The sequence below is a fragment of the Pseudopipra pipra genome, chromosome 3 (genome assembly GCF_036250125.1).
Source record: "Pseudopipra pipra isolate bDixPip1 chromosome 3, bDixPip1.hap1, whole genome shotgun sequence".
NCBI classification, from domain to species: Eukaryota; Metazoa; Chordata; class Aves; order Passeriformes; family Pipridae; genus Pseudopipra; species Pseudopipra pipra.
In genome coordinates, this window is record NC_087551.1 from 26,632,983 (window position 1) to 26,646,179 (window position 13,197).

The window sequence follows — 13,197 nt, forward strand, 5'->3', positions numbered from 1 at the left end:
TCACAGAATCATAGAATTATTTGTGTTGGAAGGGACTTTAGAGATCATCTAGTTACAGCCCCCTGCCATGGACAGGGTCACCTTCCAATGGGCCGGGTTACTCAGAGCCCTGTCCAACCTGACCTTGAACACTTCCGAGGATGGGGCATCCACAACTTCTCTGGGCAACCTATTCCACTGCCTCACCACCCTCACAGTAAAGAATTTCTTTCCGATATCTAATATAAACCTCCTCTCTTTCAGCTTAAGGCCATCCCTCCTTCTCCAATCACACATGCCCTTGTCAAAAGTAACCTGTTTAAGTACTGAAATGTTGCCATAACATCTCCCTGGAGTCTTCTCTTCTCCATGCTGGACAATGCCAACTCTCTCAGCCTGTCTTCATTGGAGAGGTGCTCCAGCCTCTGATCACCTCACTGGCCCTCCTCTGGACTCACTTCAACAGGTCCGTGTCTTTACTATGCTGATGACCCCAGAGCTGGATGGGTTACACAAGAGCCAAGTAGAGGGGCAGAATCACCTCCCTCAACTTGCTGGTCATGCTGCTTTTGATGTAACCCTGGATACTATACTGGCTCTCTGGGCTGCAAGGGCACACAGCTGGGCTGAGCTTCTCGTCAACCAACACCCCCAAGTCCTTCTCCTCAGGGCTGCTCTCAGTCCATTTTCTGCCCAACTTGCATTTGTGCTTGGGATTGCTCTGGCCCAGGTGCAGGACCTTGTACTTGGCCTTGTTGAACTTCATGAGGTTTGCATGGGGCCACTTCTCAAGCCTGTCAAGGATCCACTGAATGGAATCCCTTCCCTCCAGTGTGTCAATGGCACCACACAGCTTGGTGTCATTGGGAAACTTGCTTAGGATGCACTCGACCCCACTGTTCATGTCACCATCACAGATGATAAACAGCACTGGTCCCAGTGCCAGATAGTCTGCTCTCCCAAAGTCCAGGGTAGTGACCTTGTTGTGCACCTTTCTTGCTGCCCAAAGGATCTCAAACTCCACCACAGCCACCAAGACTTCCCTTGAGATTCACATTCCCCACTAGCTCCTCCTTGTTGGAGAGAATAAAGTCCAGCATAGCACCTCTCTCGCTGGCTCCTCTTGGAGAAGGAAGCATTTCAGGAACATCCTGGATTTTTTATGCCCTCTCTATTTCCCTCCAACAGATATGGAGGTGGTTGAAATTCCCCATGAGGACCAGGGCTTGTGAATGAGAGGCTGCTCCTGTCTGTCTGTAGAGGGCTTCATCTACTTGGTCTTCCTGGCCTGGCAGCCTGTAGCACACCCCCAGTATAATGCCACCCATCTCTGCCCTCCCTTTAATCCTGACCATAAGCTCTCGGAGGATGAGGATGGCTCCTCATCCATCCTCAGGTGGAGCTCCATGGACTCCAGCTTGACATAGATGGCATCACTGCCTCCTCATCTTCCCCATCTGCCCTTCCTCTAGAGCCTGTATCTTTCCATTCCAACACTCCACTCCTAGAAGCCATCCCACCACATCTCTGCAGTGCCAATAGGATCACAGCCTTGCAGACACACACACATCTTTAACTCTGGTTTATTTCCCACGCCTCTTGCATAGAGGCATTCAAGTTGGGCCACTGGTGAAGTTGGTTTACTGGCTGGAGTGCCTGGAATTCTTTGTACTGCTCTTCAGGTGCTCTCCTCCTGATCTCTGATCCTTATCCAGGCTCTGGGCATCTACTGCTGGCACTGGGTTATGTGACCTTCTGGATCTGTTCTCCATCAAAATATGTTTTTATTCATACAACCTTCATGTGTATTTGTTAGCTTTTTTCAAGTCCTATTTAACTTTGGAGGTATTTCACTTTACTGTTAAAAAATTATGCATGTGTTGAATATGTGTTTCCTTAGGGAAAGGAAGATATATTAAGTAGGGCTATTTAAAAATATTTATTTAATATTACATTTCTAAATCTTTCTATTCTTAGTCGGGAATGTGCTTTTAAATTTAAATTTGTTACGAATAGTTTTAGCACTGAAGTGATTATAGATTATAAAGATGCAGTGTCTCCCTGTGGAGATGGCGCCTGTCTTTTAGACAGGAAAATTATTCTTTTATTAGAGTTAAAAAAGGAGCAATCAATATCTTCAAATTTTCTATTTCAGGATATGGATTTACTTTTAAATTGTAGGCTCATTTTAAGAAAATAGAGAAGAAATAAGTTGTTTCTGTGTTAAAATATTTTCCATTGATCAGTCATTTGCTGTTTCCAATACTAAAGTGCAGAACTGAAAAGAACAATATCAGCAGCTTACAGGAAGGGTTAAATCTTTGTAAAGAGTGCTAAGTGTACTTTGCAAGATGCCTTTATTCTGAATATGAATGAACCTTTAGATAAAAATATGAAAGACATTATTAGATGATTCTAGACCTTTGGTTTAGAAATAAGGGGCACATTATTTGTCTGTGGCAAGTAGTATGTTAGAAGATGGTTTTGGACTGAGTTTCCATTGGAAATATCCTCTTGGATATTTCTGCTAAAAACATTTTGAAGTTCTAAAGACTATTTTAGGAATAGACCTAAAATAAGTGAAGGGAAGCAGATTTCAAGGAATATTGCCTACTTCTTATGGACAATTTATGTGGATGTGATAAAATTACTCTCTTCCATTTATTGCATACTAAGAGACAATGTGTGGGTTTAGCAGCACAAAGGCTTGGCCACAAGAGTTGGAAATTTAGGAAAGAGATAGAAAGTGATTTGGCAACATATTTCTTTCATTCACTATCAAGCTATGACTGTTCCATCATATTGCCCAAGACGTGTATTTGTAACAAGAATTTGTAGTCAAAGATGCATTGGTTTGGTTTTTTACTGTATTCAGCTGCAGTCTAGAAGTGGATTGAAAGAGGAATTGACTTGTTCTGCTGTGCTCTGGCCCAGGAAAAACATCTGTTCAGATAGCAAACTTTGTAGATAAATTTAAAGTTCTTAGTGGGCCACTATGACATTTAATGGTGATACTCACCAAGGCTTTTTGTAAAGGACCCTTAATAGTAATGTTTTTACCATTATTCTGTCTTTCATTTTTCACCAATATTGTACTTTTAGTTTGTATCTAGGTTAATAGTGTATGGTGGTATGCTGTGGTTTTGTTCTGTTTTTTTTTCCCATATTATGTGGAAATGTATTCTATCTTAGTCTTTGTAGATTTTTGAAGTTTTGTATAGGTATATATTTACTTGTATTATTTGTCCTTACTCAGTTAAGAATAATATAAAAGAAGAGAAGAAACCTAGTTTTGTGTCATTATGGTTGATGAAAAGCATACCTTAATAGGGAGCTATTGAAGGCTCTTTTTATTCTACTGTCTATGGCTATTTTTAAATACATGTAAAAGTCTGCCACTTGTGTTGCCTGAATTGGAGAGGAAGGAACATTAATATATTTCAAAAACTGAACACACTCCTTCTTTCTCTGACTTTATTTATACATCCAAAGTGGATTTATGTGTAGTCCAGAGTAAGGAATTTTGCTTTGTTCCGATGCAGGAGAAACACGAGTTGATTTAGTTTCTCTTTCCTAGATTTGTCTTCTATAACTCACTACCTCAGCCATAGAAATTTTTGCCTATTGTACCTTGAAGATTTATAAGAACACTGTGAATCAGATTAACCATGCTGTCCTGAAGTTCACTTTCTCCATGATGCTTACCTGTGCTTGTTTGAAGTACTTTGTTGATCTCAGCAATCACAGCTTTGAACTTCTTTGAACTGTACAACATCCATCACATATTTCAAAGCACTGAATACTAATGTTCTTTTGTATTTTGAAATGCCTATGGAAATTTATGGGAATTTGGGGTTGGGGTTTATCCACAAGCTTCTGTGGTTCCTTTCCTTGACTTCCATAATTCAGTGCACATGACACTTACAGACTCTCTGTGGGCAGTTTGTTAGCAGTACTGTGGAAAGCTGTGATTATGACAGGCAGCCACAGAAATGAGATGTGTCATATCCCAGCAGTTTTCTCTGGGCTTGGTAATGGAGGAGCAGCTGATGGGATGGGACAGCGAAGCAGCAGCTGTTACAGAGCTGCTCAGAAGGTATTCAGAGCAGTGAATTCCAAACTAGAAGCTGTGGTTTATAGGTGCAGGACTGAGTAGCACGGTACTTATGGCAGGATTTGGAGTTAGAGAATACCTGTATCTGCAGGTGCAAGTAACTTTTAGTCTGCGAGTAAGGTCTGCGATGGAAGAGAGTTGGGGAATAGCTGGTGCAGAGTTTGGAGGCTTTACAAATACAACCCTCCGAATGGAGAAACATGTGGCTATTGCTGTTTGGAAGTGTGTTTCCGTGAGCTCTTCCTTTCACAAGTAGATCAGCTGCTGGCATGTTTCTTCCTGCAGTCCTAAAACTTGTTTGCAAGAGAGCTTATGTTTGGGTTCCATAACTGTTAAGTGGTTACCGATGGATTTATATGCCTCTTCTTTAGCCTGGAATAGGCTAAAGCTGTATCAGCAGGAAGAGTGTGGTGGGTTGACCTTGGCTGAACACCAGGTGCCCACCAAGCCGCTCTATCATTCCCCTTCCCAGACGGACGGGGGAGAGACAATAAGATAGAAAATGATTCGTAGGTTGAGATAGGGCAGTTTACTAAAGCAAAAGAGAAAGTTTGCACAAAGTGAAGAGGAGAATAACAAGGTTTATTCTCTGCTTCCCATTAGTAAGCGATGTCCGAGTACTTCCCGGGAAGCAGGGCTTCAGCATGCGTAGCAGTTGCTCAGCAGGCAGACGTAAATAACAAGTGCTCCCTCTTCCCGCTCCTTTCCTTATCTTTTATATCTGAGCTGATGTCATATGGTACAGAGTATCCCTTTGGTTAGTTTGGGTCAGCTGGCCTGGTTTTGTCCCCTCCGAGAATCTTGCCCTCAACTGGGAAAGGAATGTTACAGTGCTGATGCTGTGCTCAGCAGTTTCCAAAACGCTGGTGTGTTATCAACACCCTTCCAGCTACCAATGCAAAGCGCAGCACTGTGAGGGCTACTATGGGGAAGTGAATTCCATCTCAGCCAGTTCCAATACAAAGAGATATTTTCCTATCATGCTAATTGACTCCAGAAGATTAGCTGTTACTAATGTGGAGTAGTTTTAACATAGTCCATAGAGATAATATGGTTCAGACCTGAGATGTGAGCTTTGGAGTAAATGAGGGCAGATTTGCTATCCAATCACTGTTGAGATAGTGGCTACTCCTCTCATTCTAGATCGGGCTTGCTCCCTTCTTTTGTTCAGTGCAGGTTTCATAAGCTGACCAGAGTAAAGGACATAGCTGTTGAATTCAAACCCTGTCCCATTTCGTAATGACTGTGGAGTGGGCTTTTGGAAGACTGAGGAGAAGAGGATGTCCCCCATAGCAAATCTGGATGCTTCTTGTCGTTAGATTATGTCTCACTTCTGTAATTGCCATGAATTATATTTGTGAAAGCAAGAAGGAGGTTGCTGAGACAGAGTTAGAGAAAGAGTCTGAATATTGCAGGGAACCAGAGAAGGGTGTCAGCGCAAAGTACCTCTAGAGACCAACAGAGCAAAGGTTGGAGTGTGTTGTGTTTGTACTTGGACCCCACAAGCTATGGTTTTTTGTGTTTATCTGCCTTTTGACCCTGAAGCATACAAATTGTATTCTTTTCTAGACCAGGACACTTCACTCACTTCTGTTTTAATTATTAATAGCATTCTGTTAAACTACTGATACTAGATTACTAAATTTTTCGTCCTTACCTTTATTTGCTTCACTTGGAGAGCTACATGATAAATCTCTTTTATATATGAACTCTGTACATAAAGAAATTGAGGGGGAAAAAGCCAAAACCAAAGCATGCTATCTCAAGACTAGTCTGCATGCCAACAAAGATTAAAATATTTCTTTACTTTGTCAGCATGTCCCTCCCCCATCTTACATTCATTTACAGATGAGACATTCACAGCTGTCTGAGAGACCCTAACTGCCTCAGACATATGCACAGTTACAGAGTTTGTAGGATGCTTAGGATTCAGCAGGGGAGAATTTAAAGGGCAGCTCTGTGGTTGGTAGAACTACAGATCCTGTTTGCTTTCTCGTCCCTTCCCTTGAACTAGCCATGGTGCATCAGTTGTCCAATTTGATTGAAAACAAACTTGCAAAAAAGAGGAAGAAAAAGTGCATTTAAAATCCACATGACCCATCAGAATTCTTGTAAGCTTCCACTGTACATAAGGAATGTGTTTTTGATTTGTTTTTATGTAGCTGGGAGAATAGCATTAATATCCAGTTGAATCTTTTGTAACATCTTTCATATATTTTGTTGCCCTTGTTTATGAGCTCATTTCAGTTTGTTAACTTGATTTCCGTTTGATTTTCATTTTTTTAAGAATTAGTCTAGTTGCTGTTTGGTGCTTCTCTTCTCAAAATTTGTGTTCATGTTTATTTAATGCTTATGCTTATCAGAAGCTATAAATAGTGGATTTTTAAATAATAAATATGCAATATCTTATTTGCATAAAAGTTGATTTTTTTTTTTCATTCTTACAACACTTTTCCTTTAGGAAAAAAAAGCAGAGAGAATGAGAACTAATTTTGTAGGTGCTAGAATTGTTTGATTTATTAATTTTTTTTGGTGTGTCCAATTAGGATGCTCCTAAACAGCCTTAGAAGCTATATTTGAAACACTGTTAAAAACAGTGTTTTTACTATCTATTTTACTGCCTTGCTGAATTCTTTTTAGATTTTTTTAATGCATTTGTGAAACAACTGTGTGATCTGATGTTGTGAAGCATAAGATTTTAATATTTTTTTCATTTTGGGCCTAGATTATCTTCAAACAGGTGAAAGAAATTTAGATGCTTTGTGTGTGTATGTGTGAATTCAGCTGGCCTGATATGTATAACATGTAAATTTTTATTTAAATTTTGTGTATATTCTTTCTGCTGCTGTCAGTGCTTTTCTCGCTGTATTCTAAAATTTGCAGTTGATGTGTGAAATTTAGTTAATGAATTTATTATCCCCAGTTTTGAATGTTTATTTCACTTGGGTTATGCAAATGTAAAACCAAAGAAAATGCAGTTCACTGAACACATTAATCAATTTAATTGTTCACATTAATTTAATTAAGTGTTCTTGCTTTTGTGGGAGAAAATAGGAATGTGTGTACAGCTGCTGCTTAGAAATAGTCTTTTGGTTTTCCTCTTCAAGGAAATAAAGCTGCTGATAAAGCTTTACCAAAATTCTTTATTTTCTATATGTGACTTCTAGAACTAAATAAAATTTGATGCTCCTTGGAAATGTTTTCCTCTTGGTATTAGTTTCTGAGAAACACATTCCTGATTCATGGATTTTCAGTGATAGGACTTTGAAAACTAATGTTTGTCCCCTTGTTTTCCCCCTGGTGGCTACAGTAGTACCTGGTTGCTAGTTCACTGTGAACGAGTTGGTGAGAAGGGAATGAAGAGACAAGATGGGTTTTTTCTTAATTTTTTACATGTTGGTAAAATCACAATTTATGTTTTCTTTTATGTTTTCTTCCAGATTTCACAATGGTCTCTTAAATGTTAAAGATGTTCTTACAAGTTTTGACAACACGGGGAATGTCTGTAAGTCACTGTTTATTTAAAGACAGTATTATGTTATAGAAGTCTAAATGCATCAATGTAAAATATTTCTGTATGAGCCTTCAATAACCATTTTGTTTAGCTGAGAAACTCCATTACTGTGGTCAGAGGTACCATAACATTTTACATGTTACAGGTTTACGTAGCACAGTTGTTTGTGTGGGTACACCCTCAAGTCGTCCCAGTGCAGGTTATTTTTGGTTCTGTGACTGTGGTGGGAACATTAGAGCAGCTGAACTGGGTTGGACAAAAAATTAGTTTAGCCCATTGATTTGTGTTGGCCTTTGGCCAGCAGTAGCTGTGTGGGGAACAACAGCGCGAGAACACGGGAAGCAAACAACGGCACTTCCAGCTTGGAGTGCATAAACTCAAATCACAGAAACACAAAAGAAAACACACAGTCAAGTTGTGAAATTGCTCCCCACAGAATGTTTTGGTTCCTAAAACATGAATTCAAAAAAGCAAAAGGGGAAAAAAATTGTGCAAGAAAAATTCACTGTGGCTGTTAAATATAAAGACGTCACTTATGGCTTAGGAAGTGCTGGGTCTTAGGAGAATTAATGGGGCAGTAGGATGATATGTTTGTCCTGATCTTTCACTGTTGTCTAAGCATCAGTTACTGGCTGCATTAACCTGAGACAAGATGAGCTGTAAGTGGGTCATCAATGTCTGACCCAGTATGGCTCTGCTTCAGTATACTTATTAATAAAATTATCTATGCTACTAATGGACTTGAATTATAGAATTGTGTTAGACTGTGGAAACTAAGCCGAGCAATAATATTGAAATACTTTTGATGTGATGAGTAATTACTGTTATATAATTATATACATATCATTCTTATTTGATTATTCTGCCTTATCTTTCTGATTGGTTTTTTTGTTTTCAAATATACCAATAAAATTGGTAAAGTGAAATAATTAGGAAAAAAACTTAAATAGGGCTTTGGATCCAGAAAAAATATTGTTATATTAGTTCATTAGATAACAACTTGGGTATTTATTTTGAATGGCAGAGAAAATATTTTGTGTGTGTGTTTAGAAGTGCTTCACACAGTGGATCAGGACAGTGTACCTTACTCTGTGAAACATGTTAACATGATCTCTCAATCTTTGTTTTTTGTGTGAGTGCTTAAATTGTGCTCAATCTACACAAATTTCCCTGTTAACACAAATAATTTACTCCACTAAAGTTTTCATATGCTTTCCTATTGATAGGTGTGTTGTCAGCTCTTCTGTTAACTTTTTCCAGTATTTCAGCTACTTTCATATTGATTGCAGGTGGCAGAACAAGACTTACACTCTAATAGGCACACAACTGGTGCTAACACAGGAGTAATGTGACATTTGTAGTTCTTCTTACTGTTTATCTGTATATACAAAGATTCACATTTGTCCTTCTGTATTCAGTATTTCTTTGAGGGTTCATGCTGTGCCATTATATACAATGTTTGCTAAGTCATTTCCAGATTCATGCTCCCCATTTTTAAATGTCTTTTTCTGTAAGTGTCTGTCTGTATTGATCTACATATTGGTGATTTATGCCTATTTTACTATGCACTCTAGATTACACTCTGTAAGGGTAATGGTATAATTGTTATCTTCTGGCAGCATACTGTATTAGCTTGGAGTGTAATAATCATACTTTTTTGCTACCACCTGTATGGAATAAATATTCTGTGTCCAAGCCAGAGTAACTATGTGTCTGTCACACCATCATAGTAAAGTTCCCCCAACCATGTGTTTACTGAGCTGCTCTATTTGGTTCATACCTGACTGAATTTCTGTGCACTCCCATTGTCACTTGATTTGAATTGTCTCTTTCTTCGACCTTTTCCTGGGTATTTTCTGACTCTCTTTGTGTTAACCCACCATGGAAATGATGGAGGGGTCACCTCCTTTGACCTGCTAAGGTAACTACTGTTTTATTTCTAAAATTAGGTTGACTATTTTTTACAACTGTCGTAGTGTTCTATAAGAACTTTGTATTATCAAATCATAACCTACTCTAAAAAAACCCCAAATATTTCTAAAATGGTCTTTAGCAGTATCAGATTGTTTCTTCTAATACCCAATACTAACAGAGTTAGCCAGTATTGAACATACTGTCACCGCAGCGTGCTCTGTGAGGGGACACCTTGAAAAATTACAGACTTCAGTGTTCTTTTGGGACACTGCACAGCCAGAATTTATGTACTGTGCACTAAACTTCGCTTAAACTATTTGGACTGAGTTGTCAGAAAAGAGGTAAATATTTTAGTTTTCTGTGTGTTTGTTTTGGCTGCGATACAGCAAATTTATCAGCAAGATTAATGTTTTGCTAGTGAATATTAGATCATGAAATAATTGTGTATTAAACAGATTAGATGTTGTAAATACTGAAACACACTGCATATTACATCCTTTTAAAACATAATTTGCTTCAAACAACAAGGTTTGTGTGATTCTAGGGGAAGTTGTTTTGTTTCTTCTAGTAAGTATTTTCTGTTAAAACAAGCTCTTTCATGGAGCATTTCTATGCTCTTTCTGTTTCACATTTTGATCTCTCTTCTTATTGTCTTTAACAGCCACATCACCATACACCATCAAAAGAAAAGTGGTAGAGCAGACTCTAGTTAATACCACTTTTCCTATACTACCAGTAGGTATCAACTCAGTACAAGATGTGCCACTAGCTGGCAGCATTATATAAAATATCAATAAGCAGCTTTTGAGGAATACTCATGACTGCTTCCAAAGGCACTGCCTTATACCAGTAAGACTTCAGGACAAAAGTGGAGACAGCTGCAGTAGCTCTAAATGGTGTATTGCAGGATCCCAAGTGTTAACTCTGAAAATTGCCTCTGTACAATGTCTTGTTCAAACTTGTTATGTACACTTGTATTCTGTCCTTTTCAAAAAGATTTTGCATTTTCACTGTAGGATTGCTACTGTAAATGAAAACTCACACTATAAATTGCAATTAGCTTTCACTCTCCCAGAAAAATGTAAAATTTCGTTCTTCTCCTTTTCCTCTCTTGTTTGTGAGAGAGTGGTTTCCACATGAAAACTCTAAATGAATTCTCCACACAGACAGGATGCAATGCTAAATGCACTTCATTCAGCTTTAATTCTATGCAAAAACAGGAGGCAGGGAAAAGAGGACTGGAATGAAGGAAAGGATCAGTCTGTTCATTTTAGACAACAATATGCCATCTGTTAAAAAGATGGTACATCCTAACACCATCTCTAGTCCTAAGATAGTCCTTTAAAAGAAATGATGCATCCCAGGCCAAAGGTTCAGTGGTGGCATTGTGGGAGAGCATGAGTTGGCCCCTGAAGCCACATGCCACATTCATTCTTGCAGAAGAAACTGTCCAAAAATTAAGGAAAAGTCCACAAGGATGAGCTTTTGAGATTATCACCTTCCGTTGCCTTTCCAAGTGGGAGAAAGCAGTTATGACTGAAGTGCTTGTATGACTATGTCCCTGAAGTAATAATTTTAAATTATGTATACATTTAAATTAAGTGAAATGATCAAGTTCCAAAATATAAACCTCTTTACTAATTGCCACCAGCCTATGCAAGCTACAGAGTGTGTAAAGGAGATTTTCAAGAAATGAAATGTTTTGGGGTTTTCATTTAGTATCTACCTGATGTTGACACAGAAACAAGATAGTCCAGAATGCTCAAGTACTATAAAATTGCAAATATGCTATATGTAATAACAAAACATTTTCTTGTAAACTGCACATAGAATTAGTTAATAATATAACCATTTTCAAGAAACAACATGTTCAACACGTATTCATTTTATTTTCTACTTGGTTGAGTGTACAGTTATATGTTTTAGAACTGAAAGAGCAGCAGAGGGTGCTACAGTTACAGAGCTACCCAGGCATATACTCCAAAATTGTTGTTCCTGTAGGCAAGTAAATCCTGCAAACACTTAAGCTTTCCTTTTGAGGTAGTTGTAAATAGTATAGCTTTAAATAGAATTACGTATTCACTTTTTTCTTGATTTTTTTTCTATTTTTTGAGTTTTATTGGTGGAAAATGTTGCACAGTTTCCTGAATATAGTTACTGTTACAAAACACCTACTCAACATCTTTAGAACTAGGTTTGTTTGTGCTAATTTTGCATTTAGAAGTTCTAGTCTCTGCAACAAATTTTATATTGGATTTTTTAAAAAAATTTTAATATGTTCTGCCCCAAGTAAATAAGCTAGTGAAACTGGAGAATGGTTTTTTCCCTTTTCATGAAAATAACAAGAGGGAAAAAGTTTTCTTAAATTTTAGACCCACATCACATTTTTTGGAAACAGGTATCAAGGGAAAAAAAAAAGAAAAGAAAAAAATTTCTCCTTTTAGTTTGCACTTTTTTGCAGACTGTATTAATTTTAAAATTATGCTTACTTAAAACTTGTAATCATGTCGCTTTTTTTTCTTAATTTACTTAAGAAAAATATTTTAAAATCTATTCTAAAACAAAGAACCTTTTCTTCTTTCTTCCTTGCTCTCAAATAACTAGAATGAGAGGGGTGTCTTCTTTCTTGGTAGTAGTATATGAGGATGTGTTTAGAGGGCTACTTGTTTCTTCAGAGCTCTCACTGCATGACTCATAGGTAGGTGAGCTCCTCTATGGAGAGATCATGTCAGCTACTGAATTATTATGCCTGGAGGGATAGATGCCATAAAGTTACCTGGGGAAAATCATAGCACGGCATCCTTTGTGGCAGCAGAGGTGCTCCTGTATTTCATGTAACGTTACCTAGAATCAACAAGGGAACAGATTGTGTTTTTCAGGTGCTGTTGTGGAAGTTTCCCCCATTTTTTTGAGTAAACATCTTATTTTCAGTGGTGAAAGGCACATCGACTTGGATATGCTTCCTCTCTCTCTGTGACTCAGTGGGTATTCTCACCTGAAGAAACTGCCTCTCATTGTCTTCTGAGCCTCCTCTCATTCCATAGGTGTGGCAGTTTGAAATTGTTTACCAGGTCAGAACCTCAGACACTCCTGAAAACCTTCAACAGAAAATAAATTGACTGGAAGAGTGTCTAAATAGCAATGATACATGCTGTTTTGAATGAAATATTGTATTTATGATACCTACAATTTACTATTCACTATGCAGCTTCCTTTTTAAATAAAACATTTCATAATCAGGGTTAAGAAAAAACAGCTGTTTCCTCCCTCCCCCCCTCCGATTCACTCCACTGGTTCAGTTTGTGGCATCATCCCAAGTAGTCACATTGACATGACCAACATAAAGTATATGGAAGAGAGCAGAAAATAAGTATTTGGGGAGAAGCAGGCACCTTTTAAAATACTCTTCTTATGAAACTGGTCTCTGATGAAACATCGGTGATTTGTCTGTTTTAAGTACTGAAATTATTTGGCTTTTCCCCACTAAATCTTCTGTTCTGAAAAGAGGAATCATAACTCTGATCAGGACTCTGTTTCCTCTAGTCAGTGTTTTTCCTTCTACATATTCCAAACATTATCTTTGTGCCTATACTTTCAATCATGGCGCCACCTCAGAGAAGTGGGAGGTGAAGAAATCCAGATCTGTTGTCTTAATCAGTTGGCATAAATAGGTTTC

At 38.1% G+C, this 13,197-nt stretch overlaps 1 protein-coding gene across 1 annotated transcript in view; it reads left to right on the forward strand.

The window, feature by feature from the left end:
• The window catches only part of CAMKMT (calmodulin-lysine N-methyltransferase), a 216,209-nt gene that overhangs the window by 8,547 nt on the left and 194,465 nt on the right, over positions 1-13,197 (forward strand). Inside the window, exon 3 of the mRNA XM_064648385.1 lies at positions 7,534-7,598. Within this exon, the coding sequence (XP_064504455.1) occupies positions 7,534-7,598 (65 nt within the window). The remainder of the gene's footprint in view (positions 1-7,533; positions 7,599-13,197) is intronic.